Below are 27,639 nucleotides of genomic sequence, written 5' to 3'. Positions count from 1 at the left end.
TTGATACGTAATTATCTTTTTAGAATATGTGGGAAAATATATACGATGTAATTACTTTAATTTGAAATACAATGGAACGTTACAAAGAAGACTAGCGGTCGCCCACTACTCCGTCAGCGCACGCATGCATCGGCTACCTTACCGTCATAATCGGTCCTGCCGTTACCCGGAACAAACGCGAACTTGCGAACAGACAGACAGACAAGAATCTCTATCGTATATCATGTTTTCGTAAGAGGATTTTTTTCGATAAAAGATTCACACTAAAATCTTTATAGTTTCTATTGTGTAACAAAGATAATAGTTTCTAAGCAATCAAATTATTTTTAATGAATAGAATCTTTACTAACAATGGGTTATTCTGAAACATTATTTAAAAAAAGTCCTGAGTTAGTCCTGCCATTAATTCTTTCATTACTTAAATCAAAGCAACGCATCTGTGGTTCCTCTCGTATTGCTGATGTCCATGGGCGTCGTTGTACACCTCCGCGTTCCCGCTGCTCGTTTGCCCCTACTGTTATAAAAAAAAGTACAAAAAAAAAACAAGTTGATTGTAATTTTTTCTTTTAATTACTTATTTTGATGCATTCCCTCTTTTTTTCTCAATCAAACTTTTTCCTATGGCCGCACTATTTTAAAAATAATACTATGTCGTTGTATGTTGGACACAAATGTAGTTGGCCTTCGATCTAGCTGATACGTTCCGGGCTGCCGACTGTCACCCGTCGTGCCTCGTGCGTCTCCGGGATCCTTTTACAACTGCCTTTACGTAACTCTTTATTAATTACAATTATAAAAAATAATTACTAAACTATGTAGCTTTACTTTTTTTTTATATTATAAGGTGGCAAACGAGCGAGCGGCCACCTGAAATCGCTGAAATAGTAAAGTGGCCGTTGCCCATAGACATACGCAATTGCTTATGCGTTGCCTACCTTTAATCGACGGAGGAGAGGATGCAAAGAAAGAAAATATTTTCCCTTTCCATGCATCCTCTCATCCGGAAAGTCCACTTATACTTCCTATCGTTTTCTTATAAGAAAAACGATGGAAAGAGAGAGAGGAATAAATTAGGCCTCCGGGACGCACACTCATCAGATTGCACGTGGAATTGCTTCCACTCCACACGTGTCTTCTGTGCGATCGTGGTATTTCACCGGGCGAGCTAGGCCACCACTGTTAAAGTAGCTTTACAAAGAATAGTCGATGGAGTCTTAAAGGTTTTTGATTACACGCCCAGTTTTCTTGGGTAATATAAGTCGATTTACCCCGCTGGTCCGATCAAATATAGTCTATATTGTGACAATGTCACGACTGCCCTGAGAGAACCCGAAGACAGGACGGTGTGGAGATAGCTGGTCGACGCATCTGTAAAGTCATATTAAGACGAGCATATAAAGATGAAGACTTTCTTTGAGAACTCTTTCTTCGGGGCATTTGTCAAATTTTTATGAGGAAATTCTGGAATATACAATTAATGAAAATGAATAATTACATTTATGATATATTCATGTTCTACTTTCAATATTTTAAATCATAAAATGTAACAGGAATATTTCCCCGGGCGGGCAAGTGATGCGCGAATTTAATTTGAACGAATCTTATCAACATTATTAATCTGCGTACATTCCCGTGGAAAATACTGACATACTTTAATGTACGTTTTAATTAAGATCAAAATATTTATTAATTTAATAATTTAAAATATATTACACTGTTTAAGTGCGAAAAACATATGGTTTTCGTATAGTGTGTCAGTTTTATTCAAAAACTAACGATCCTCTGCGACTTCGTCCGCGCGGAATAAAAAAAAATAATTAGTAGCCTATGTTTTCTTCCAAACGATATTCTATATGCATGCCAAATTTCATCGATATCCCCACAGCCGTCCTGGAGATATCTTCAAAACAAACATCCATCCATCTAAACATTCGCATTTATAATATTAGTAAGATGAACCAATCGAGCGGACAAAGTCGCGGGCGCCAGTTACTCTTTTCATCGAATGTTCAATGAAATGTGTTCTAACGGAGAAACATAAGAATTATGACGATCAATATGCGTGCAAAGTTTCACGGGATTTTAATTAAACCGAGATTACGGTTCATCACGATACGAAAATATTTTAGTATTTCTTGCACTTTTGTCATACTATACTACTTTGTTTAAAATTCATGTATGAAACTTGAATATTTAATTTAATAGAGAAAATATAATTTAATAATACTGTTTTATTTAAAAAAATCTGTAATATTGGTTTGGCTGAATATTTTGTTATGAATCTGGTCTCCTTATTTAAATTTTTATACTTGCAACTTTATTCAAATAAAACAGAAAATATTATGTACCCTTAGTTAGCTCGCACAAAGCTCGCGACGGTAGTTGGAAAATGGAATTACCGACACAATTTAGTAGCGGTTGCGTCGCTCCGAAGCGCGAGTAAACTAATTTACGAACTGAGATTTAATATATCGTGTTAAATCCCTTGTTAACCTCTTTTATAACTTTTGATACAAGTTTTATTGTGTAAAAGGAAATTAGATTTTGTAAATATAGCTTTTATTGTGTGTATGTTGATGATAAAGAAAAAACAAGTTGGAGAATGGCCGAACAATCTACGTCTATCCATTTTTGTTTAGGTATTTTACTAATTTATTTGAGATTAAACCGAATTTGGTCTTAGTCAACAATTTTAAAAGTAATTAAGTATTTTATAGTCACGGTAACTATGTAATTAATGTCGTCTTTATATTACAGAATGGACTCAACGCATTGCACTTAGCAGCAAAAGACGGTCACATCTCTGTTGTAGAGGAACTTCTCAAACGAGGAGCCACAGTTGATGCTGCCACAAAGAAAGGTTTGTTTTAATTGTAAATTCAATATCTATAGGATTCCCAGTTTAGCAGTAATAAAGTGTAGGTATAACTATTTTTGGTTAACACGTTCGAAAGTTAACTGTTGATAGATTATTATGAAATGTTTTGGAGGTACCTCATCATTTTAACTAATCATCTAATTTGTAAATGCATTTATAAAGACAGATCGTAATACGTGTTTCTCTTTAAGAAAGCAAGGACAGTAGTATGCTTTGATAACATTTTCACAGTATGTATTGAACGCATTAACTGAACTGGACACTTGTACACGATGACCCTAATAATCGGAAAACGAAGAAAAAATCGTCGGTTTTTTATGTGTATTATTACCTCTAAGCTCCTGGTGGATCAAATTTGACGATTCTTTTATTATTCAAAAAGTAGCATATCATTTCTGTTGTGTTTGTCCTATTATTTTCAAATTAAAAACGGCAATTAATTTTTATGTAAACTTTTCTACAATGTGGACACTTGGTTTTAAATATTCTAGGAAACACAGCGCTCCACATAGCATGTTTGGCCGGACAAGAGGATGTCGCGCGTGCACTACTCGGTGCTGGCGCTCGGGCGGACGCGCAATCCGCGGCAGGGTTCACACCGCTGTACATGGCGGCGCAGGAGAACCATGCTGGATGTGTCAAGATGCTGCTTGCTGCTGGAGCCAGCCAGACACTCGCCACAGAGGTAGGATACATTGGTTTCTAATCTGGATTGAACTCCTAGCTATGTAACAAAAAGCGCTAGTCTCATTGCCGACGCACTTTATTTATACCCTAGACAATAAATAGTATATTCACTATTACGTAAGGGAAAAAGTTCAGAAGATATTGGGAAGAAACATGAAAGGAAAAGGAACAGAAAAAGGCTTTTATTGTTAATAGATTTTATTTCAGTTTCATAAAAGTATTAATAAAATGACAATCCCTTTTGTATGAGTTCTCTTTATGTTTTTTCATTTTGTAAATTCCAGGATGGGTTCACACCGCTGGCGGTGGCGATGCAGCAGGGCCATGACCGTGTGGTAGCCGAGCTGCTGGAGTCAGACACGCGGGGCAAGGTGCGCCTGCCCGCACTACACATCGCCGCTAAGAAGAATGATGTCAAAGCTGCGATGCTACTGCTTGAGGTTATTTTATAATATCCTATTCATGTTAAAAACCTTGGTTTCTGAGATCAAAATCTCTCTTTAAAACATGACCCATGATCTTTCTTTCATAGAAGTCTTTAATAGAAGAGCAGAAATATCTATTAACTGATGCTATCAAGAAACGAAAGATAAGGAAATAGAGAGAACATTAAAAATGTTATGTGTATTGGGGAGCTGTAAAAATATTTTAGTCTTAATTTGTCATATTTAGCCGAGCCAATACCTTTAAATTGCTATACCTCTACAATTGCTGGTAGGAATTATAAACACCGAAAAATTGTATATAGCACTGAAAAAAAACTAAAAATGTCATTAAAATGTATTTTATCATAATTCACATATAAATTTCAGAACGAACATAATCCGGACGCGTGCTCGAAGTCCGGCTTCACTCCGCTGCACATCGCGGCTCACTACGGCAACGTGGGCGTGGCCAAGGCGCTGCTGTCTGCTGGAGCGGACTCGGGCCGCGCAGCTAAACACAACATCACACCTCTACACGTCGCCAGCAAGTGGGGACAGCTCGCTATGGTCGATCTGCTGGTTGAAAATGGTAAAGGAACTAAAAAAAAAAAATTACAAGGTACTGGTGGCGCCCTCTGTAAGGAAAAGTGTTCGTAGAAAAATTTGAATTCAGATTAAGTTTTTCCCTTCCCGACTTTTCTTTCGTTCTTTGCGACACAAAGATGATTATTGCTGGAATAAATTTAAATAAGCATCATAATTAAACCTAAGTATAGGCAGATTTTAAAGTCTTTGCTTAAAGTAAAGGTAAATAATATTATTAATATTGTTTTATTTGTATATTGTCAGGTGCCAACATCGCGTCAGTGACCAGGGATGGTCTGACGCCATTGCACTGCGCGGCTCGCTCCGGACACAGCAACGTCGTGTCGCGACTGCTGCAGCACGGCGCGCCCATCACTAGTAAAACTAAGGTTAATACTTTCGTACTAAGTAACTTCTTTTTAGTATCTTAAACTGCGCCGTTGTCTAAGATTGTGTTTGTTATAGAACATAGATGGCGCTAGTATCTTAAAAAAAATGTTGTAAGTCAAATATAATTTTACAAAATTATATTTCAAATGAAAATATAAATCAGTGTAAATTTTCTCTTGTAAAAAGTAACATCTCTTTGTTTATGAGTTTCAATTACAGTTTATCAGCTTCAATTTTCATTAGTTATCGTACGAATGTTTGTAATTCGGTACCTCCGTAATATCTAAACGGATTTTGATGAAATTTTACATAGATGTAAAACATAGTCTGTGTTCTACAGAGGCTACTTATTGAGTTTTTTTATTTTATTTTGGAGTGATGGATTCCCGAGTGAAAACTAATTTACAAATAATAATGTATATTTAATATATATTTACAGAACGGTCTGACGCCTCTCCACATGTCCGTGCAAGGCGAACACGTGGAGACGGCCAAAGTGCTGCTGTCGGAGGGCGCGCCCATTGATGACGTCACCGTGGACTACCTCACCGCGCTGCACGTCGCCGCACACTGCGGACACGTTAAAGTACGTACTTTGCTTTAATCCACGCTTAGTGTTCATTTTTTTAACTAAAATCCAGACTAAAAACGAAAAACTTGTAGGAATTTGTATAGTCAAGGATATCTGACTTGATGAGAGGCGCTGCTGTCGCTATTAGTTCTATCACAAAACATGTGCAACCTACATACCAATATGAAATGGCAAAAAAAAACATGATATGATAGCTACAGTACGAAAAGGATCTTGGGATTGTGATACTTTCTTAACATTGGCATGAGGGCGCTAGTGAGCTATGATAATTTAGTTTGACTTTTGCTAACATTGTCAGTTTATTCTTCTGATTGACTATAAAAAGGCAGAGATATATAAATATTTATGTACAATAGGTGCTTTAACAAAAAAATGAAGCTTACAAATTAAGTAACCAAATGATTGACATCTAAAAACGTTATAATTGTTAAGTTAAAGTTTAAAATGATTTAAACATTATAATTCATTAGTATTTTTATTTATATTTGCAGGTGGCCAAGCTCTTACTAGACAGAAACGCAGACGCGAACGCGCGAGCTCTGAACGGTTTCACTCCTCTACATATCGCCTGTAAAAAGAACAGGCTCAAAGTTGTCGAACTGCTTTTGAAGTATGGTGCCAGTGAGTTTATCTTTATCTATCTAGTAGAGTATAGTCAAAAATGTTAGAATTTAATTTTTAAAAATGTATTCTACCTTCTTACAGTAAAAGAAAACATCGTGATGCAAATTGCACGTATCTATCCCACTACAGGGCCTACCTTTCAGCCTCAGGCGCCCGATCCCCCCGTATCCAGCGCCCTAGGAGTGTTGTGGGGAGACCTGGGCGGCGATATATTGCCGCCTTCGCCTCCCCACTCGTCTGCTCTGGTGCGGGGACGCCAGGGGTCTCCTTCGTGCTTCCACTCCTGTGCCTCCTTCTGCGACACCACCACTTCGCAGAAGGGGGCGACGGCTTCCCAGGACCTCTCACTTCCCAGCGTCGTGCGTATAACGCCTGGGAGTGAGAGGTCGCCACCAGGGTGCGGCGCTCGTCGGACAATGCACAGCACCCTTACAGGTGTGCTGTGCCGTGTTCTCTTCGTCGCCGCATCTGTGGCACGATGCCATCTCATCCCTTCCGATTCGCCTCCCTCTCCCACCTCTCCGCGGATGGCCCAGTCAAATCCGATGTTCCATAGCAGGGGTCCTAGTACAGACCCCTGGGGAACACCGTAGGCCATCCACCTTCCATCTCTCCTGCTCCTCTCTATGTCGAACATCACCCGTCCCTGCAGGTAGTGCCCTACAACCCTCCGGAGATAGAAAGAAACTCCATGGTGTCGGAGCGCCTCCTCTATCTTCGCGAAGGGGATGGAGCCGAAGGCATTGGCAATATCTAGCGATATCGCCATGACCCCTGACCCTCTGGGCCGCGTCCTCGGTGAACCTTTTTAGAGCGGTCAGGGCGTCCTAAGTCGATCGCCCCGACCGGAAACCGAATTGGTTCCCGGTGATTTGCGGTCCAACCCTCTCCAGATGTTGGATGATGCATAAAGCCACCACCCTTTCCAGTAACTTCCCAGCCTCAACCAGCATCACTAGTGGTGGTGCCCTGAAGGAGTGTCTGCGGGTCCACCCCCTTTCCTTATGCCCCAGCCGACCCTCCTTTCACTCCCCAGGAAAGCAGGCAGTCGCCTTTTGCTCCTCTTACCAGTGGAGCATCTAGGACGGCGTCCTCCTCCTCCACCGCATCTGGAGATGGCATGCATGGTTCGAATGGGGGGTTGTCCGGGAACATCCCCTCGAAAACTGCGCTGAGGCCGGCCGGCTCCATATTCTCTGTGGGGGGCGCCCTGATCAGTTTTGCTGTTACCATAAGGTACGGGGCGCCCCCAAGGGTCGACATCAGGATTCGCCAAGAACTCCGCATATGCAGTGTCCTTGGCGGCCCCGATGGTGGCGGTGAGCCTCTGCTTGGCTGCCCACACTTCAGCCTGGAGGCGCTCTAACTCGCCGGTCAGCCGCTGCCGACGGCTTCGACACCGGGTGAAGGCGCGCCGGACGGCCTCACTGGCGGTACGCAGGGCTGTAAGGTCCTGTGTCCACCAGTATACGCTTTCCCTCGGCGCGTAGCTTCGCACCCGGCGTCGCAGATGACCGTCAGATCTTGGCGGAACCTGACATGCCTTTCCCCAACCCTGCTTGCCCCCCCAAAGAGCTTCCTCTTCTCCGGGCCTGACGCCCGTGGGGCGCGTTGGAGACCCTGAACCGAACATACAAATGGCCGGACAGGGTCTCCACCTCCTCCAGGACACGCCATGCGTGCGCCGATGGCAGGGGTGGCGAACGTAACGTTCACCAAAGATCCACCCCGCCCGCGCACGCACGTGTAGACGTTGTTCTGGTTCTTCGTGGCTAGGCCAATTACTGTAGCTCAGTCACGGAGAAGCGCCCCTTTCGCGTCGGTGATGGAGGACCCCCACTCTCACTTAGCCACCGGCACAGTCGCCATTGCGAGCCCAAGATCTGAGGTTTACCTCACGACGATCTTTGGCGCCTACTCAACCTTCCACATTCGGCTCCGCAGCTGCTGTGCAGGTGTCTCCTCCACCGAATAGCTCTCCTCTTCCAAAAAATACATATCCGAAATAGACAAATCCTCCTCCTCTCTCTTCGCCACTTTCTCTCCCCGTCTCTCTTCCTCTCCATCTCTTCGTTATTGTTTTGTTATGGTTTTCTATGATGAATCGGCCTAACTCATAGGACTCGCCATAGAGAGTTAGGCTGATCTAGAGGTCCGCCCCCGAGTGACGGCTGTTCCGGGGGTAAGGCTATTTATTGAGGAGGTCGTCAGGTATCCAAGTCAGGTTTTTACGACTTCTATGTCGGGTTTTTATAGAGTTTTCGTTTCTTGTAGGTCGGCCGGTTAAGGTAAGGCCTCCGCCTTTATGGTTCTAACATACTCCATAACGCCGGCTTGATAAAGATCCTTGAATAAACCACAGGGTTACGAGTACGCTAGAGAGGACGGTGGCGTGCCCCCTCTAATTTCGGACGGATGGGGAGGGTAACATTTTTAATACATTTTGACATGTTTAAAGGTAAATCAAGTACAACTGAGTCTGGTCTGACGCCGCTGCACGTGGCGGCGTTCATGGGCTGCATGAACATAGCGCTGGTGCTGGTGGGCGCGGGTGCAGACGCTGACGCCGCCACCGCGCGCGGAGAAACGCCCCTACATCTGGCTGCGCGTGCGCACCAGACTGATCTAGTTAGAGTGCTGCTGAGAAATAACGCTAAAGTATGTATAGGTGTTATCAAACATCTTGGCAGCTCAGAACTTCATAGAAGTCGTTACGCAGATAAATTTTAGGTGTGCCCATTTGACCTTGAGTCGTCAAAAACTTTGACGTCGACATATGTAGGCTGGTTTCCTAAGAATGTAATATTCATTAATTAAAGTGTCAAATTAAGAACCGCGATGTTAACTTAGTGAGTGAGTGATTTATGATAAATAACTTCCTATATGACCAGGTGGAAGCCCGAGCGCGCGAGGAACAGACGCCCCTGCACGTGGCGGCGCGCCTCGGTCACGCGGACATTGCGGCGCTGCTGCTGCAGCACGGCGCTGACGTCGCCGCTACCACTAAAGACCACTACACGCCGCTGCACATCGCCGCCAAGGAAGGTACACATATACAAAGACGATTTAGGTTCTTTAAGCCAAAGCCATTGTCATCAATTGATGACTGTAAAGTCCCGCGTAGTATCATAGTCAAATAGGACTATTTATAATATAGGGAAGAGGGAATAAACTATATTGAGGTGAAGCCTACTAAAAGTTTGACCTGTAAACTTTTTTAACTTAAGGATAAATAGTTGGCAAAGAATACAAAGAAGTTGATTTTTCTGTAGACACATACTAAGAAAAAACAAAGTATTCTTTCATATATTTTTAATGCCTTTTGTAACTACAAAATGATAGGTAAAGAAGAAGTAGCATCAATCCTCCTCGACCACAACGCGCCCATCGAGGCTGAAACCCGCAAGGGCTTCACGCCGCTCCACCTGGCGGCCAAGTACGGAGACATCGGTGTAGCGCGCCTGCTGCTCGCGCGGGGGGCGCAGCCTGACGCCCCGGGCCGGAGTCACATCACGCCCCTGCACATGGCCACCTACTACGGACATCCTGATATCGCCCTCCTGCTACTCGATAAAGGTATAATTGAATGTGTAGAAATTTGAGCAATATAGGTTCAATACTATTGCACGCCCGCAGAAGGGTTGAGGATGAGCCTCTTTCAGCCCTCGCTCGCTGCACCCCCGGATCTTATCAGATTCTTTAATTGTCCACAGTCAAAATTACGTTATCCGCCAGCCTTTTAGCATTTATCTAACTTTATTTCAATACAATAAAATTCATAAAGCCTTTCATTAAATACAATTATGGTCCTTCGAGTTTGATCGGAACTAGCGATCTGATTCAAATTTGTAAATATCAGTTAGCGTTGATATTTATATTTGCCTCTCTCACTCTTTGGTTTTTTTGTATAGGTGCCTCTCCTCACTCGCTGGCGAAGAATGGTCACTCCGCGCTGCACATCGCCTGCCGACACAACCACCCAGATATAGCCTTTGCTCTTCTCGAACATGGTAAATATTATTTATAGAATTAAGGTTAGGGAATGTTGCAATTGAGGTACATATATTTGTAAAAAAATAAAGTTTGGTTCCATTAATTATTAAATTTCAAAAGTGTGAATTATTTATCGATAACAATGTATACAGACGCAGACCCAGGAGTAAAGTCTAAGGCGGGCTTCACACCGCTGCACATGGCGGCGCAGGAGGGACACGAGGACTGCGTAGAGATGCTCATTGAACGCGGTGCTGATGTTAATGTCCCAGCTAACAATGGTACCTATTTCATGTATTATATATATTTTTTCAGTACATAATAATACTAGCTGTCGCCTCCGATTTCGTCCGCGCGGAATAAAAAAAAGCTTAATAAGTAGCCTATGTGTTCTTCCAGAACTTGTTAAATTTCAGCGAGATCCAAGCAGCCGTTTTGGAGATACTTTCAAACAAACATCGATCCATCCAATCATTCGCATTTATAATTAATATTAATATTATCAAAAACAGTGAAACTAGAATGCAAACTAAATTCATCAAAAGGTTTATTTAAACAAGCCGGAATCATACGAACAATGCTTGTCAAGTTGCTTTAGAACGAGACAAACATGGGAATACATGAGAGCGCTATACTGCGATGACGTCATCACTGGACAGTTTGAACTGTTCCTACGATTCTATAAGCTACGCTCTTATGCTATTACTTTGTTGTAAATATTTTGTATGAATGTGCCAATGTTTATTTAATTATCCTATAGGTCTAACACCAGTCCACTTAGCGGCTTCTGAGGGTCGTACAGCGGTACTGAAGGCACTCTTAGCAGCGGGAGGACGCTGTGGAGCACGTACTCGAGACGGGTACACTCCGCTGCACGCGGCCGCGCACCACGCACACCTGGCGGCTGCGCGTGCGCTGCTGGACTCCGGCGCTGACGTCACAGCGCGCGCTGCACACGGGTAACCACTGTTTTACCGACACTGTGCTGCTTTACCGACAAAAATGACATGTCTGTAAAGTTGTTCCTACTGTTTTATCCATGCTGTATAAACAATAACATGGAAAATTACTTTATTTGTAGAATACATGAAATATGGCTTAGTTAAGAATAGAAAAAACTTAGAAGCCTATGTGTTCTTCCAGACTATATTTTATATGTATGCCAAATTTGATCCAGATCCGTTCAGCCGTTCTGGAGATACCTTCAAGCAAATATCCGCCCATTCATCCATCTAAACATTCGCATTTATAATATTAGTCTTTTGGTTTATAAAAATATCAAGTTTACAATTCAGTCTTAATATTTCTTTTTTCTATTTGTGTTATTATTAAGGAGTTGTATCTTTATGTCCATACAATATGAGGGTTTGTCTTCAGATTCACACCTCTACACCAAGCAGCACAACAAGGACACACACTGGTCATACAATTATTGCTTAAGAATAATGCTGACCCCAACGCATTGTCTGCAGTAAGTTATTTATTTTCTTTCATCAGCTCACTGTACGTCACCAGTGAGGGGGCTCGGAGCCCTAAGTCAGTGACTAGGTCATAGTCAACCATAGCCCAGTGCGTATTGACTTCACACATATCTTTGAATTTCTTCACAGATATGTGCAGGTTCCATAATTTTCTTTAAATCTTTATTTAACTAACGATCAGTTCATCTTAAATATCTAGCATGAAGAATTCACTGAAATGAATGACTACTCACAGTCTTTAAGTGATCACTAATATAGTCTTTAGTGAACATTGACTACCAAAAATGTATACTTATGGTTTACTTAAGTAACCATTAAAGGTCTGTGAGTGTAATTAAGCGTTGTATCACAGAGTGGGCAGACTGCGTGCGCGATAGCTGACCGTCTGGGGTACATCAGCGCGGTGGAGGCGCTGCGCCCCGTCACCGAGAACACGCTCAGCCAGGCTGTTGGAGACGCAGGTTAGTCATCATATCATCATAATTACTAACTAGCTCTATCCCGCGACTCCATAAGTGTGGAATTAAAAAAAACTTAATAAGTATCCTATATGTTCTTTCAGGCTACGTTTAACATCTTTGCCAAATTTTATCTAGATCTGTTCAGCCGTTCCGATGATACTTCTCACAAACTTTGGATGGATAGACATCCAAACATTTATAATATTAGTATGAAGTATGATTTAGTATAATCAATATTGAATGTCTACTAATACGATTAAAATGACGGAAGATTGAGTGGCCGAAAACTGGTACATCTACCCTACGTGTGTGTGATGAGGATAGTAAGATGATGGTATTTTCGTTATCTGTCTTCTTATGAACGGACTTTTGGATGAACGGATCTCAAGAAATTTGGCATAGATGTAAAACATAGTCTGGAATAACACATAGCCTACTTATAAAGTTTTTTTATTCCGCTTAGAAGAAGTCAGGGGCAAAACTAGTCTGTAATAATTATTACGGTTAATATCTCAAACGAATTTCCCACTTCCCACGGTATCATCAATATTTTCAAAGTTAGGATTCGTCTAGCGGTCATTAAAGCTCGGAAACGAACAGCTGCATCTGCAGTTTTTCTCTTATTACTAATCTAAGAAAAATTTAAAAATAATTCCTTCCTTACATCCATTTCTTGTTACGAAATGTAAACAAACAATATACATATATTCCGACTTTCTCGCTATAGTCTCGCCATTAAAAAAAATTAGTTGCAAATTGAGCTATTATAGTAACACAAATATTCAGTCGTTTTGTATGTAACAGTATAATATTTTAATTAAAATTAAAGAACAAATACAACGCGTCCGTCTCGACGCGAAACTTTGATCTAAATCCGCGTCAAACCTATATTTAATATTAACCAACGGACGCGTAAATTGTAAACTGGCCGCCAGCCAGCGCACCAAGCCGAACGTAACGCACTAATGTAACGAATAAATATTACTGTACAACTAAACCCATTCAGTGTGATCTGACCTTTCGTATTTAGATTTATGACTCAAATTTAACTAAATCCATTTCAAATGCATTTGGAAAACAGAAAAACTACAGTATAGTTCTATTAAAATATCTTAGCGGTCCGAAGTCATGTGCGCGCTGCGCTGTGCCCCCCGCGCGCGTCTCTGCGCCCAACACAACTAAAATTGTGTTGTGCGCACTTAGGTACTTATGCGAATTTATGAGCCGCCACGATATCTGAAAACTACTATATCTACTGTAATCTGTAATATTTTTTTTGGGTTTTTTTTTCTTTACGAATAAAAAAATTATTTGTCTTTCTTTGGTTTTTGCACAATTTTTTTATTATTTTCGCCAAAAAAGTCTGTACAATTTTGTTGATAGAGTTTAGATTTTTTGAACTTAATTGGAGCAATTAGGGTAATTTTCCATCTGAATTCTATTTCAAGGATATTTCCGAAAACCTTTCATACGAAAACATCTTATTCCTAATAGAAATTTAACGAAGTGTAAACATTCTACGCACTTATATTTAGCGAACAACTCGAACAAATTACACCATTCGATCTACAACAGTTCCAACTCGTTACATTACAAATTAGTAAAACTTGTTCACCGCTACAAACGACTTGAATACGTTGCCTTGGCACGCTTGGTTTTATGTTAGAGATTCGCTAATCACTTCCAAATCTGATATATTTAAAGTTAAATACTATTTAACTAAATATTAACTACGAGATAAACATCTGTCGTGTTAATCTTTGGGGTCTTCGAATGTTACTAATAATCGGTCAAGCCCTTTAACGGACAGAAAGTTCTTTTCATTCAAAACTCGAAATATAAGATTTCCATTTCCAGTCTTGTATGAAACATATTGTCGTCCCTTTCATTATCTTTTGAACAAATAGAGACAGTTGAATTTCACGAATAAATACTTCATACAACTGGTTTTATGTAAGCGCGTATACTTTGGTCGAGACATCCATTCATGCCACTGCAAAATTCATAATAACCGGCAATTAAATTTCCTGTTCTCTATAAGAGCAAGGGAACTAGAACTAGGTACACTAACTGCGCATCTTAGCGAGTACTCAGAAACGTTATAAGTCGCTTAAGGACCGCTTAAGTCTCTGACTGAGTTATCGTGAAAACATATTGTCTTTTTTGTCAAAGATAATGAGAGGGATGACGATATGTTTTATACATGTTCGATCTCCGAAACCGACTATTAGTCATTGACAAAGTACAATCGTGTTGACAAAGCATATGACATAATCAAGGACATTCTCGTTACATTAATTCCTGCTGTAATGCAGTCGCATTGTAAGCAAATCAATCAACATTAGAACCAGTGACCCGCACTGTACTTACTATATGTATATGTCCATGTAAACAATACGATTGATGCGTTAATAGAAATACAAATTGTTGTTTTAAATTTATCCTATTGAATAGGGTGACCATGTGAATATCTGCAAATGTAGTACATAGAATTGTATAATACATATTTTATTTTTAGAAAGGTATATTATATTGAAAAATCTTATTATATTATCAATTTACGAGATATATGGTAAACTGTTAAAGTGCTTAATATTTTTAAAACATTTTACCGAGTGACTTAGATATAAACAGAGAAATTATTGAGTTTGCATTGCCTGTACTGTCCTTTTTTTTTCAGAGGGGAATGCTTTATGCATACTCCGCGCCCCCGGGGGGGGGGGGACGCGGTAGTTATGTGGGATTCTCCTCCATAGCGGAGGCATACCCACTAAACCCCTCTGTTCCTCCAACGCATCGGGACGGGACCACGGGCACGCTTTCGCTCTCGTCCGCGGCCCTGCCTGTATTGTCCTAAAATTGTAAAAGAATTATGGTAAACATAACTGCATGTAGTTATTAGTATGACGTTTATATGCGCCTCGGATCAGATCCCTATTATCTAATCTATGCACAATTTGTGTCACAAGTCACTGAGCAATGCTACAGTCACGTTATATGTGCTTTGTTTTTTTTATAAAGTTTAATAATCTGTGTTGCCAGTTCTATATTTTATATCTCGTGTTTATGTTCATAAGTACCTATATTTGTAATTCAATGATACGCCTACATATAGTTTCGCAATGAAATTGCTTAGCAACATTGTCACTAGGATTGTTATTGCGCAAATTCAACAAATTATTTATTTTAGTCAATATTAAATTAAACTTTTTAAACTATCGTTAGTTCAAACGTAGTAATCGTACAAATTAATTTCATCATAGATTATCAATATCATAAAGGTTAAGTGAACGACATTTAATCTTGGTTAAACCACTAAAATGCGATAGTTACTTTATTTATGTTTGTATTTCATAAAATGAATTGACGTAGGACGGCCATCTGATAACTATGTTCTATATGAAAACCTAATTTCTGTAAACCAATAGAACAATTGTTAATTTACGGAATTAAATTTCAATAACATTATTTCTATCTTGAAATAATTACAAAATTTCATCTTTTAATTAAGAAACTAGCTGTAGCATGTGACTGCGTCCTCGTGGAATTAAAAAAAAACTTAATAAGTAGCATATGTCTTCCAGGCTATGTTCCACATCAGTCCCAAAATTCATCAAGATCCGTTGAGCCGTTCCGGAAATACCTTCAAACAAACATCCATCCATCTATCCATCTAAACTCTCACATTTATATTATTAGTAAGATTTAAGAAATGAAATGTTAATACCAATTACAATATTTCTATCAAGAAATAATTACTAAATGTCATCTTTTATTTAAGAAATTATTGCTCAAGAAGTTACCTACTTAGTTACGGTTCAAAATTGAAATTTACGCTTCTCAAAATTGAAGAACTAAATGTAATAAGCCTTGTAAAATGATTAGATATCTTAAACTTATATACTTTTAATTTTAATATCAAATACTGATTATATATTACAATACAAAAATGTACTGAGCTTTTTTTGCACTTTGTACTCGATGACATAGGCCTCTGTTTCTGGCGTTCTGCCATTGTCTGAAGAGTTGTTAAAATCTACGACCGATAGTTTCTTTTAGCTGTTATAAATAATTAGTACGGAAATTTGTGTCTTTCGCTATATTAATAATACGATTGTTTAAAATCTTGCTATGACATTTAATCGCATTTATGTCTAAAGGAATTGGTTAAATTAAAATGTTCTTGACAATCGCTATTGACAATATAACTAACCGTGGTTTTCTAAGATAAAAGATAAGGACAAGGATGACGAGATATATTATATTGTTAGGAATCCGACACTGCCGGTGTACTGGTGCAACAGCTTTACTAAAATGTCGACGTTTATGTCCCGTCACTAATAATTCTGACACTTGACTTTGTAAAAGCGCGCTATTCTCGCCAAAGGATTCTAATTAGTAATGTATAAAAATACAGAGATTTTTCGTCTCAGAAACATACGGTAAAAGTGCAACTAAGTTAAATTCTAAGGGAACAGTTATAAAGTATCATCTTTCTTGATTCCACCTTTGTTTGTGTGATGCAATTAGTACTATTTATTCAAGCCTTGACATTTATATTCTCATCAAAATGCCATTATACCGGCTTTTATTATACACTCACCATTGATATTTCATTTTTTTCATATTATTACTATGAGTTTTCATTACTACAGTAAATGTATAAAAAAAGGATCAAGAATCAGCGCGGAATTAAAAAATATAGTAATAAAGATAGCCTGTATCATCCAAGGATAACGTGGCTTCTTTATAGTGAAACAATTATTTAAATAGGTTAAGTACTTTCGGACCCTATTCAATACAAACAATCAAGTTTTTCCTCTTTAATATTAGTATAAAAATGTAATATATATTCTACACTAAGTGTCACACTTAAACAACTATGTGTGCAGCATTAAACCGTAATATAAAACGATAAAGATGGTATCTTTATATCCCTTTCTAGCCTGGGATTAAATATACTTTCTCACGATGCGTCTCGGCTGACATCCCATTATCCGGTTACTGCAATCTGTCCTATTTAACTCAGGTAATAACAAACTCGCTCGGTTAAGTTACCTTAATAGTTAACTAACCTTTAACGGTAGCTTGATGTGTTAAATCTGTCTGCATGTTACGAATCGGTTTGAACGTATTAAATGTTATAGTTTTTAGTACGTACGCCGTTGTAATTTTCTGAAAACTGGAGTGAAAAAAATCTCCCAGACAAACATTGATAAATTAATTTATTTTATTTTGTCGGCAATAATTTTATAAGGTACTAGCCCGCGACTCCGTCGGCGCGGAATTAAAAAAAACATAATAAGCAGACTATGTGTTCTTCCAGACTATGTTCTATATCTGCCCAATTTCATTAAGATCCATTGAGTCATTCCGGATATACCTTCAAACAAACATCTATCCATTCAACCATCTAAACATACGCACTTATAATATTAGTAAGATGTCGGAGATTTAATATATACAACAAAAAATTTGAAAAATGTTTTCTACTCACACCAATCTTTATTGGTCTTTTAATTTCTCCCAATCGATTCAACTTTAAATTCCCATAATTATTACATAAAGAAAATGCAAACAAATTGAGAACTTCCTCCTTTTTGAAGTCGGTTAGAAATTATATTACAACCATGACATTGAATTCACAAAACACACCAAAAGTATCCGTTACGATTATTTCACGGAACGCACTCAATCGAATGCAAAAGGTTCCATGAATTAACATTTCAAAACAATGGCTCACGAGGAATATTTCTTGGCCGTGTGTATTAATAACTTTGCAAGGTATCGCGTATACGATGACGTCACCCCAACTGAATTTAGCGGATAGCTACGAACCCGTAATTTCGCCTTGTTTATTATATATTTCTCTTCAATTCCACAGACTTGAAACTATGATACTATAGAAGCGACGCCGCAACTGTAAAACTTTGTTTTTGACAAAAAATTATTACTACTTACTGTGGAATAACCACTATTTCATTAAAACGTATTTATGTGCCTTATTTTAAATAGGTTAAAGTTCAGGAAATAATTTATCAACTTTATTATTTCCTTCTACAGAGATATATTCACAGAATTGTTGTATAGAATTGCCTAAAACATAAAATACATGAAAATAAGGAACCCTTATATGGTTGCTTTATAAGAAACATATCCTAAATAACTGACTACTTTAAAATACCGACAAGTCTAGTGACTAGTAACACAACTTTAGACAGTCTAGTGACTAAAATTGAGTGCTCTATGAGATTCGAAGCTCTACAGTCTTGTTTTTTGCATGCAATCGCACGTGAGCCGGCGCGTCAACGGAATAGCGGTCGAGCAGTCGCCGCGCGGCCTCCCGACGTTTATCACGGCCCCAAACGTAACTAACCGATATACTACAAAACTGTCATAGTACTATACTTTATGTGATAATTGTGCGTTAAAAATAACCTTAATGTGCTTATAAGTGATCAGTGAAGTGATAGGAATCGAAAGTGATCACTCTATAACATCTATCTACCGGTAAGGTTATCTTACTTATTTAAATTTTATTTAGAAAATAATTATAAAGGAGCATTCACACCGTCTGCTTGTTGTGGCGAAATGCCAGAATTTACTTTAACATCGACGTAAAGGAATTTTATGTTTTCACAGTTATTTTCAATGACTGTATGAACTTATTTTGAGAATCTCTTATGTGTAAATATTTTAATATATTGTATTTTCGTATATTAACATTGACATTTAGCTATAAATCGGGACTTGTTTAAAATTAAACGACCTTCGTCCGATGAGCTCGTCTCAAACACCTCTACAACGTCGGTTTATAACCCATTCACTCATAATGGGGTCGAATCTTTATTCATAATCAATAAACCAATACAAAAATATTTTTAATTGTTTACGTCTTGCAAAAGTAAATATTTTCATACTTTAGTGAAACATGACACTGTCGTATAACTTTAGACAAGTTGTTATAGAAAGTACGTTTGAAATAAACAAAAGATAGAGGAAACTCAATTCCATACCTGTTGCACGAATTCTGACCAATATTTGATGGGAAATGCGTGTAAATTTAATTAACTGTACGAGTTCTAACCATTTCGTAATTAAAGATTGACGGACATGTTTAACTCTTCTTAATTAAAGTGATCGAGAGTTAATTAATAGGCACATTGCAATGACTCAAAAGTATAGTTGTTTGATATAATAAAGTATATATTCTATTACATTCTATCATTAGAACTATATTTTGTATAGACCGTAGATTGCGCAAAAATTTAATTTTACGATTGACTAATCATTTTGTATAAGTACAAACTAACAATACTTGTTTTGCATTAACTGATGACGCATCGCTTCGCTATTGTGTCGCACTCAAAACTTGTAACAGTCATCTTTTTGACGTATGCGTCTCCAAAATATGGCTGCGACCTTTAGATTAAAGGCCCGTACATTAGTACGCACGTGTTTTAGTTTTTTTGTCTCTAATATGTAATTTATATTTTTAAACTATGTAGTAACATCTAGTTGTATAAAAGTGGGATAGAGTACAGATTATGTTAGAATTACACAACCAAGCCCTTTACTGCCTTTCTATGGTACGCAATATGTAACGTTTCTTTTTGCTTATACCGCGACCTACATAAGTTCTAATTACAGCTTTGTTCATTGTTGTTATGCTAAACATAAAAAGACACATTAATAATCATTCATAAGACAATTGATATTAATTCATCTAATTTTAAAGTCTTATTAATCTAAAAGTTCAATTCTGTATTTATGGTCCTTCGAGTCAGACACATGCGAAATTTTCATCTTTATATGTGTTTTGAATATTTTAGTTTATTATGGCATTTCAACTCATTCGAATAAAGTGTTCTTTTATTTGTCTAATAATTAATATTTGTCTGTTTGTCCTTTATGTATTTCTAACAAGAGAAGGTTATCTTTTATTCTTTTTGTATGGTATAAAAATAATGTGTCGAAATTGAAATATGTCGATTTTGTCGATCGAATGATGTAATGCTTGACCTCTGTTATTATGTGTGTGTATGCATGTGTGAGTTATCATTTGACACGGCAACCTGTTCTGTTGGTCCGCAGGCCTCAGATCACATAGCTGCGTTGTATCTGCACCAACGAGAATAGATCATGTTTTTTTTAAATTACAGAATTAAAAATATACACATACTAGTTGTCACCCGCGACTCCGTCCGCGTGGAATTAAAAAAACATAATTAGTAGCCTATATGTTCTTCCAGAGTATGTTTTATATGTATGCCAAATTTCATCGAGATCCATTCAGCTTTGATTTTGGAGAAATGTGAAGTTATAGTTAATCAAGTAAATTTTATCGTCGCAATCAACTTAATTAAAGGTTATTTTATTTACACGCATTTATAATGGAGGGTTTTCATGACTAATATTTATTTTTAGGTAAATTAACAAACAACATATTATAACATAGCAAACGCATCATCATCTGAATTTGCCAAAGTAGCAAAGCAACCGCTGACTGCAACTGCATATGCGTTGCCTCCCTTTAATCGACGGCCTCATAGAACCGCAATTTCATATGCGTTGTTCTCCTTTAATCGATGGAAGCGGGATGCAAAGAAATAGTGTATTTCCCGTTCTATGTATTCCCTCCTCCGTCAAATCAACTTTCCCTTACCATTCTTTTCTTATAAGAAAAGGTTAGGATGGGAAAGAGGACAAATTAGTCCTCCGGCATGAACATTCTTTAGATAAAACGCAAAATAACATCTACTAAACGCCTGTTTTCTGATTGGTCGTGAACCACATTCGTGCAGCAGATGTTGCGGACTCTACCACCATTTTTCTTTTTAGTTTTCGCGCCATATTTTATACAGATAGCAAGTTTCTATCTCGTAGTTTAACTAACGTACACAGATTGTGTTCATTGCAAACATAAATAGCGGTGTTCGAAGTTTAAAATTTATGGCTCAGTTTTATGTGCACTTATAAAAGCGAAAATAGAGTTATGGTTTCTCCTTAGTGGTCAAGACGAACTAAGTAGTACCATTAGGATTATACTAAGGTTATCATGTTTAAAATAATAAGATAACGACAAAAAAGATATCAGAAAAATTTAATGGCCATTTTTTTTAATTTTGACTTCTACATTTCGTATTTATAAAAGGAATTTCAAAGATTATAAACATTGGTAGTTTTCATAAATACTAATAATAGGTATGTATGCAGTATTGAATATTGTAAAACAACATTGTTTCTAAATTCTTTGTAAATTGAATCATTAACAAACTATAATTGCGTAAGGAATATACGGCGTTAATTGTGTTTATAACTGCTTATTATTATTGTTTAAAACCAAACAAATATTTAAAGCTCAAGTATGTGATGAATAGATTAATAAAAAAATACTTAACTGATCGACAGAGAATGCAATTTCGTAGTTTCCTTTTTAGTGTCCAGTTCCACTAGTTGTACGCATGTAGTTGCGTCTATTTCTACTGGCACACAACAAACGTAATAGTATTCAATTCATGGTATTACGCAGAGATATCGGGCACAGTAGGATTAAGAAACCTTATCGTGGCCTCTACTCTTAAGGTTTTATGCAATCGTAAGCTAAGAGGATAAATCCTGAATCAGTTTAGTTTGCTTTTAACCGGCTGACATAGAAAGAAATTATTTTTGCACATATGTTATGGGTTTTAGCCTAAGAAATTATTTATGCGCTGCACTTTCATTAGTAGATTCATAAAACAAATCTTATCTTACTAATATTATAAATGCGAATGTTTAGATATATGTATGTTTGTTTGAAAGTTTCACCAGAACGGGTGCATTGATGTCTCTGAAATTAGGCAGCGATGTATAACCATAGTTTTGAAGAACACATAGGCTACTAAATAAGTTTTTTAATCCGCGCGAACGAAGTCGCGGACAACAGCTAGTATTGCTGTTTGATATTAGCATTACATTATTTCTTAGTGTTTAATTCAATATTGTTGGACTTTCACGTCTCATGAAAATAACCTAGCGGCATCTATGGACAGTGAAATCGTAAACAATGTCTTCCTAGCGGAGGCTGTGTTTCATTAACTTAAATAGTCGCGTCCTTTAGAGCATTATATTAAATCTATGCTGAAAGACTTCCTTAGTGGCCACTTAACAACTCTTTGTGCGACTGTCTATCTTATTTGTTTACTATTGGTTGTTACTGTTCTTTACTTCTGGTGGCTTAATAACATTATAATAGTATGTTTTATTATTTTTTTACTCTGAATTAATGATAATAGGACAAAGTGTATGAGTATGGTCAAATAATTACGAATACGTCTATTTAGCCAAATCTAAATTACAGGTTAAGACTAAAATATTAAAGTGTAATATGTAAAATTTTATATTGAGATGTGAAACATTGTCTCAAAAGGTTTTTAATTACATTTTGGCATCGCACCATAATTTATTTGGCATTGCTAGTTTTAATATCATAATTGCTGTAGAAAAATTGTTGTAAAAAATATATTTGTATGGAGAATACTAGTAATTCTTTGTAACTGTTCTTAACTGGATTAATTTTGTGCCAAATTATTATAACACATGGCGAATTCGAATTTACATCATGTTTCAAAGTCCGCTCTTATCAAAAAGTCGAGCATAGATAAAGGGTTTATTTTTTTTAATTCTCAGATATAAATGCTATAAAGCGCCATCTAACAATATGTTCAGGCAAACATCCATAGTGCACATGAACTACAATAGATGGCGCTAAACGTAATATAATTTTTATGCATTATTGGAGAAGTTTTACAAAGATAAAATTCAAAAAGAAATTATTTTTATTTAAAAATATTAAAATAGTGATAGCTTGATCCAGAGATCTTTCTTTATTTTCTCTCTAAAATACTGAACTAACATCTCTTCTAATAGCTGTTAAACTGTACCTTAGTCTAGACCTCAAATTCTAAATCTCTACTAAGATAGTGCCTTAGCGATCAATTAACAAATCTTAAGGCGTGAAATTTAAATCTGTAGCTTGTAGCGTGTCAAAAGATAAATCATTGAAAACATTTCCGTCCGGTGTCCACTGTCCATTTGTGGCTGACCTTCGCCTTATTTACGTAATATCGTTTGCTTCGCTCAAGGAATCATCTGTCCATTTGATTATGAGCGTGCTATTAAATGAACCAGTTCGTACTGGACGAAGCCTTTGCTTTTGCGCCTTACTTCCACTCTGATTGATAAATACTTACCGTGGGTTTCTGACATCAAAATCTCCGTTTAAAACATATTGTTATCTTTGTTTTGTCATAGATTATGTGATAATATGTTTTATACAGAGATTTTGGTATCAAAAACACACGGTTAGAAAAGTTATATTATGAACTCTTGTAGCTGAACTGATTTTGGTGAGTGAGATGTCTCTAGATTCGTTTTCTCAGAATGTCATAGAGATCCAGTCGTCCGTTTTTTTTTATTTTATAAATAGTGTTATTTATTTCATAATTTATTCTGCATCGTTATCAAAACAATCAATAGTAACGTAACCGCATCCGATTTAAATTCTTTGTTTAGTGGCAGTAACCGCGGATATTCTGGCTGTAATTACTGCAAAACATCGACAATGTCACGCGTTCCATTTCAGCGATTCAATAGTGATGGTCTCACAAATTATCGATATTTAATAATATGCTAGAATATATATATATATTTACCAATACAATAAAAATATGCAGATCTGTAGCTCAAAATACACTTACATTAGACACTTAAATGATTAATATTGTTAAGAAATTTAACAATATAATAGGAATAAAAATATAATCCAGCGCCTTAAGTAACTGCATTAAGGTCTAGAGAGATATTTTTTTTTTATTTTATATATTTCTTAAACCATCGAAAGTTTTCGATAATGATACATATCAAAAACTCATCCCTAGTGACGGGAAATCACTCGCTAGTGTTGTGGAGTTGAATAAAATTACGGAAGCCTCGGCAAAGGCACGGCAAATCATACAGGATAAATTGAGCGTGCTGCGCGTGAATTTGAAACAGCTCTAGTAATTGTTAGTTAATAACCATATTATGATGCTAGTACAACACTACATTTCGGATGCCCCTCCACTGACAAAATAAAATTTGTTTCCATTGTTGTGTCTGTTTCGATGTGACCTCCTTAATTCTAAACAGTGGCGTGTCGATTAATTTTTATTTTTTCCCAAAGTATAGGTATGGGTTAAGTTCTTCTGACTAATTGTTTTTTTTTTTTTATTATAATTGAATACATTTAATTAACACCTTAAGTTTTTTGCTTAAGTAAACATATACAAAATAAAGTGTATTTGTTGCCTTTTGCGGTATTGTAACCAAAACAAAGACTCTATTTAATTACGATGACATCATGCTTTGACCTTTTCTGGTATATAACAATGACATCGTTAAAAACAGAAAGTTAAAAGACAATATAGAAATAACTCCATAAAGTATTTTCGTCTCTTTGACCTAGATTTGAGGGTTAAAATTTCACTTGAATAAAATTATTCACACACATCTCGTCTAGTGTTTGTTAGCATGTAAAGAATCCTGTGCATGTAGTGATTAATTCATGAAGTTGGCGACTCCATGAAGTGGCCAGCTATTCTATGACTTATCCTGAAATATCCTGGCAGATAATTTCCAATAGTTGTCGTTATATTATATAATATATAAACTTATTTCTTTGACAATTAAGCTGTATAAAACCTGATTGAGTTATAAAAATGTTTTATTTGTTTGTTTTTATTTTTTTTTAAATAACTGTCAACTTCCTCATATTGAAGGCCATCATAAGCAAACCTGTTGCTGTAGTATTAACAAATCGACGATAATATAATGACCAAAGATTTATCACGTGACTATGTTTATATTGTCAAGGCATTAAGTATTGCGTAGACTTTTGTCATTTATATTGTTTAGGTGTTCAATGTTTACATTAAATTTACAATATCAAGATACGCAAATAGCTACTCTATTGTTAGTAAGTTATGGTTTAGATTTCCATAACCTGGTTTCATTAGTCACCGCAACGAGTCTGATAGCGTCATTTAGCTAGTTGTTTGCCATCACTTCGTCTGCTACGTGTACATAGCGTGGGCATGTTAACACGCTTTAATAATATTTAGACACGTCACATGTGTTTAACATCATCTGCTTCCTCATGTTGCGTTGAGAGACACCTGTATGACTTTCATGACTCTATGGTCAACTGACTCTATTTATTTTGTTGTATAACCTAGATTTCCTCTCGTACACTTTATGAATGCCTGGTACTTTTATTTACAACCAATCGTATTCGTAATCGATTTTTAAGTTGACCGATCAACTACAGAATACGCGTATAGGAAAAATAATTGGGTCACAAGGTCGCTTCTAAACTTTCAAAGTAAGTCGCGTTGATTCACATGAGCGTGACAGCGTTGACAGGTTCTGTTAGTCTTGCCGGGGAGTCTAGCAGGGGTTGTAATGGACAAAGAAAATTAATTCTATCTACCAAATTGACGATACGATTTAATACGTTCCATGCTCCTGCAATTTTCTAAAGAGATCTCGCGAAAGTCAGTGCACTGAACGTGTTAATTATATCAAGTTACAATCCTTACTAATCTCTTGATCTCTGATCTTTGATTATGTTCCCTTTGATCTCAGTACATTTTTTTACCATATTATTTTAGAATTAGCTATCAGTTATTCATCCTCTTTTTATAAACATCAGTCCATTTACAGAGAGCATCAATGCGAATAATCGTTTCATGGAATCGACTTGACTGCTTTCGCAATTTTTTCCCAGTCCATTCGTAATGGACGGGCCATTGATACAGGAAAATATAAAGGCTGTTACACACCACGGTACTTCCTTGCTAATGTAATACCAAAGCTGATATGACACAGAAAATAAGTATTATTATTTGTTTATGAGGAACTTGAAAGGTATTGAAACAATCAAAAAACTAGTAAATAAGTCGATAGTTAAGTAACGAAAACAAAGAAAATTACTTCATGTAAACGTAAAATGAATTAAATAATCTGTTTTGTTTTTAAATGTCTGTTTCAAGCGTCAATAGCCTAATGGTTAAGGGTGCGGATTTCCGATCATGAGGTCGGCGGTTCGATTCCATTCGACTATTGTCGTAAACCATATCCTAGCACAAGCCTAGAGCTTAGTTGGAATGGTAAAAGAAATAGAAAATTTACAAAAAAACTGCTAATATTTAAAAAAAAATCTTTAATACGCACTTATTCGTGGCATTTATAAAGATTGTCTCTTGAGATATGAAGTCCATTTTGTCAAATTGTACACAAACATGAACCGCACAATAACAAATATCATATTTATTAAAATGTTCTGACCTCGACTGTACAAATAGAGTTTGTTTGTTTTATTTTTAGCATAGGTTTGTTAAGGTTAGCCAGCAGCGGTTAAAATGATTTCCAAAAGGTCAAAGATTTAACTTCAAAATAAGAAATAAAAGAATATTATTTGTACAATGGATTTTTATAATAGTATAATATTAATTTATTATTATATTGAGATATTTGCAAATAATTACAAAATATTAGACGCAATGTCGCGATAAAAAACAAGAATTAGGATGCTATTGAGTCGATACCGTCTCATAATAAAGTCGTTTCTTTTCTTTTAATACTTAAGGCTTAAAAAAGAAGAAAAGCCCTGTGATTGACATCTATAACATCGTAAATTACAGCCCAATCACCGAGCCTATTCGTTATGCCTCTAATTTCGTATTTGATAGGACGAAAATTATAAATGTCGCACATAAAAAGATGAAGCAGAGAGATAGCTATATTACAATTAATGAATGAGTTTGGAAATAAATAACATGAATTATTATTATCGTATTTATATACTTCATATTTAAGGGTAACTTCCAAAGTCTGTAAAACTCGTTGTGTGTACCAGCCCTTATATCCATCGTCCCACTGCCCTAAGCTGACGCGTGCCAGGTTTCATTTCCCATTCCGTCGTTAGTCGATCGAACAACAATCGACGAATAATAAACAACGTTTCACTTTTCTATTTTAGTTTGGGATCGCATACTTGGCGGCTACCGCTGTGGGAACCTACCAGTTCGGTCGCACATTGACTTTGTTTACAACTGTAATGGATTATTAGCATTTGTTAATCGATATCTGTTTATAGATATGCTTTTTGAGTTGATATTTTAAGCCGATAAATACAAAGAAAATTTAAATAACCCGTAATTTCATTGGGATAGTTAAGTATTGAAGTTTTCAATATCGTAAAACTTTAATTGTTACAATGGTAAACAAAATAACAATAGTTAATCCTTTTCTCATGCTTTTTATGTATTATTTCAATAATTAATCATCTCATTAGAGTAGGACATTAGTTAAAAATAACATCTATTGTGTTTCAATCCGATTATATTCTTATACAATAAAAACGTCCTTGTGGTAATGGCTATACATAATGGTATAGAAACATTCAAATATTATGGTGGCTCGGAAAAACGCACGAGATGAC

At 36.9% G+C, this 27,639-nt stretch overlaps 1 protein-coding gene across 3 annotated transcripts in view; it reads left to right on the top strand.

The window, feature by feature from the left end:
- Window positions 1–27,639, top strand: part of LOC106123114 (ankyrin-3) — a 100,714-nt gene that overhangs the window by 46,313 nt on the left and 26,762 nt on the right. For all 3 annotated transcript variants that reach the window (XM_013319256.1, XM_013319259.1, XM_013319257.1), the window contains exons 3-17: window positions 2,758–2,860; window positions 3,370–3,563; window positions 3,850–4,005; window positions 4,378–4,579; window positions 4,840–4,964; window positions 5,405–5,551; window positions 6,049–6,178; window positions 8,640–8,839; window positions 9,073–9,226; window positions 9,524–9,757; window positions 10,093–10,191; window positions 10,327–10,455; window positions 10,935–11,133; window positions 11,552–11,645; window positions 12,008–12,116. In XM_013319256.1, coding sequence (XP_013174710.1) covers window positions 2,758–2,860; window positions 3,370–3,563; window positions 3,850–4,005; window positions 4,378–4,579; window positions 4,840–4,964; window positions 5,405–5,551; window positions 6,049–6,178; window positions 8,640–8,839; window positions 9,073–9,226; window positions 9,524–9,757; window positions 10,093–10,191; window positions 10,327–10,455; window positions 10,935–11,133; window positions 11,552–11,645; window positions 12,008–12,116 — 2,275 coding nt within the window. The remainder of the gene's footprint in view (window positions 1–2,757; window positions 2,861–3,369; window positions 3,564–3,849; window positions 4,006–4,377; window positions 4,580–4,839; window positions 4,965–5,404; window positions 5,552–6,048; window positions 6,179–8,639; window positions 8,840–9,072; window positions 9,227–9,523; window positions 9,758–10,092; window positions 10,192–10,326; window positions 10,456–10,934; window positions 11,134–11,551; window positions 11,646–12,007; window positions 12,117–27,639) is intronic.

The sequence above is a fragment of the Papilio xuthus genome, unplaced genomic scaffold, assembly GCF_000836235.2.
Source record: "Papilio xuthus unplaced genomic scaffold, Pxut_1.1 DF826159.1, whole genome shotgun sequence".
NCBI lineage: Eukaryota > Metazoa > Arthropoda > Insecta > Lepidoptera > Papilionidae > Papilio > Papilio xuthus.
The sequence above is the reverse complement of the archived record's forward strand: the minus strand, read 5'-3'. Positions and strand labels throughout refer to the sequence as shown.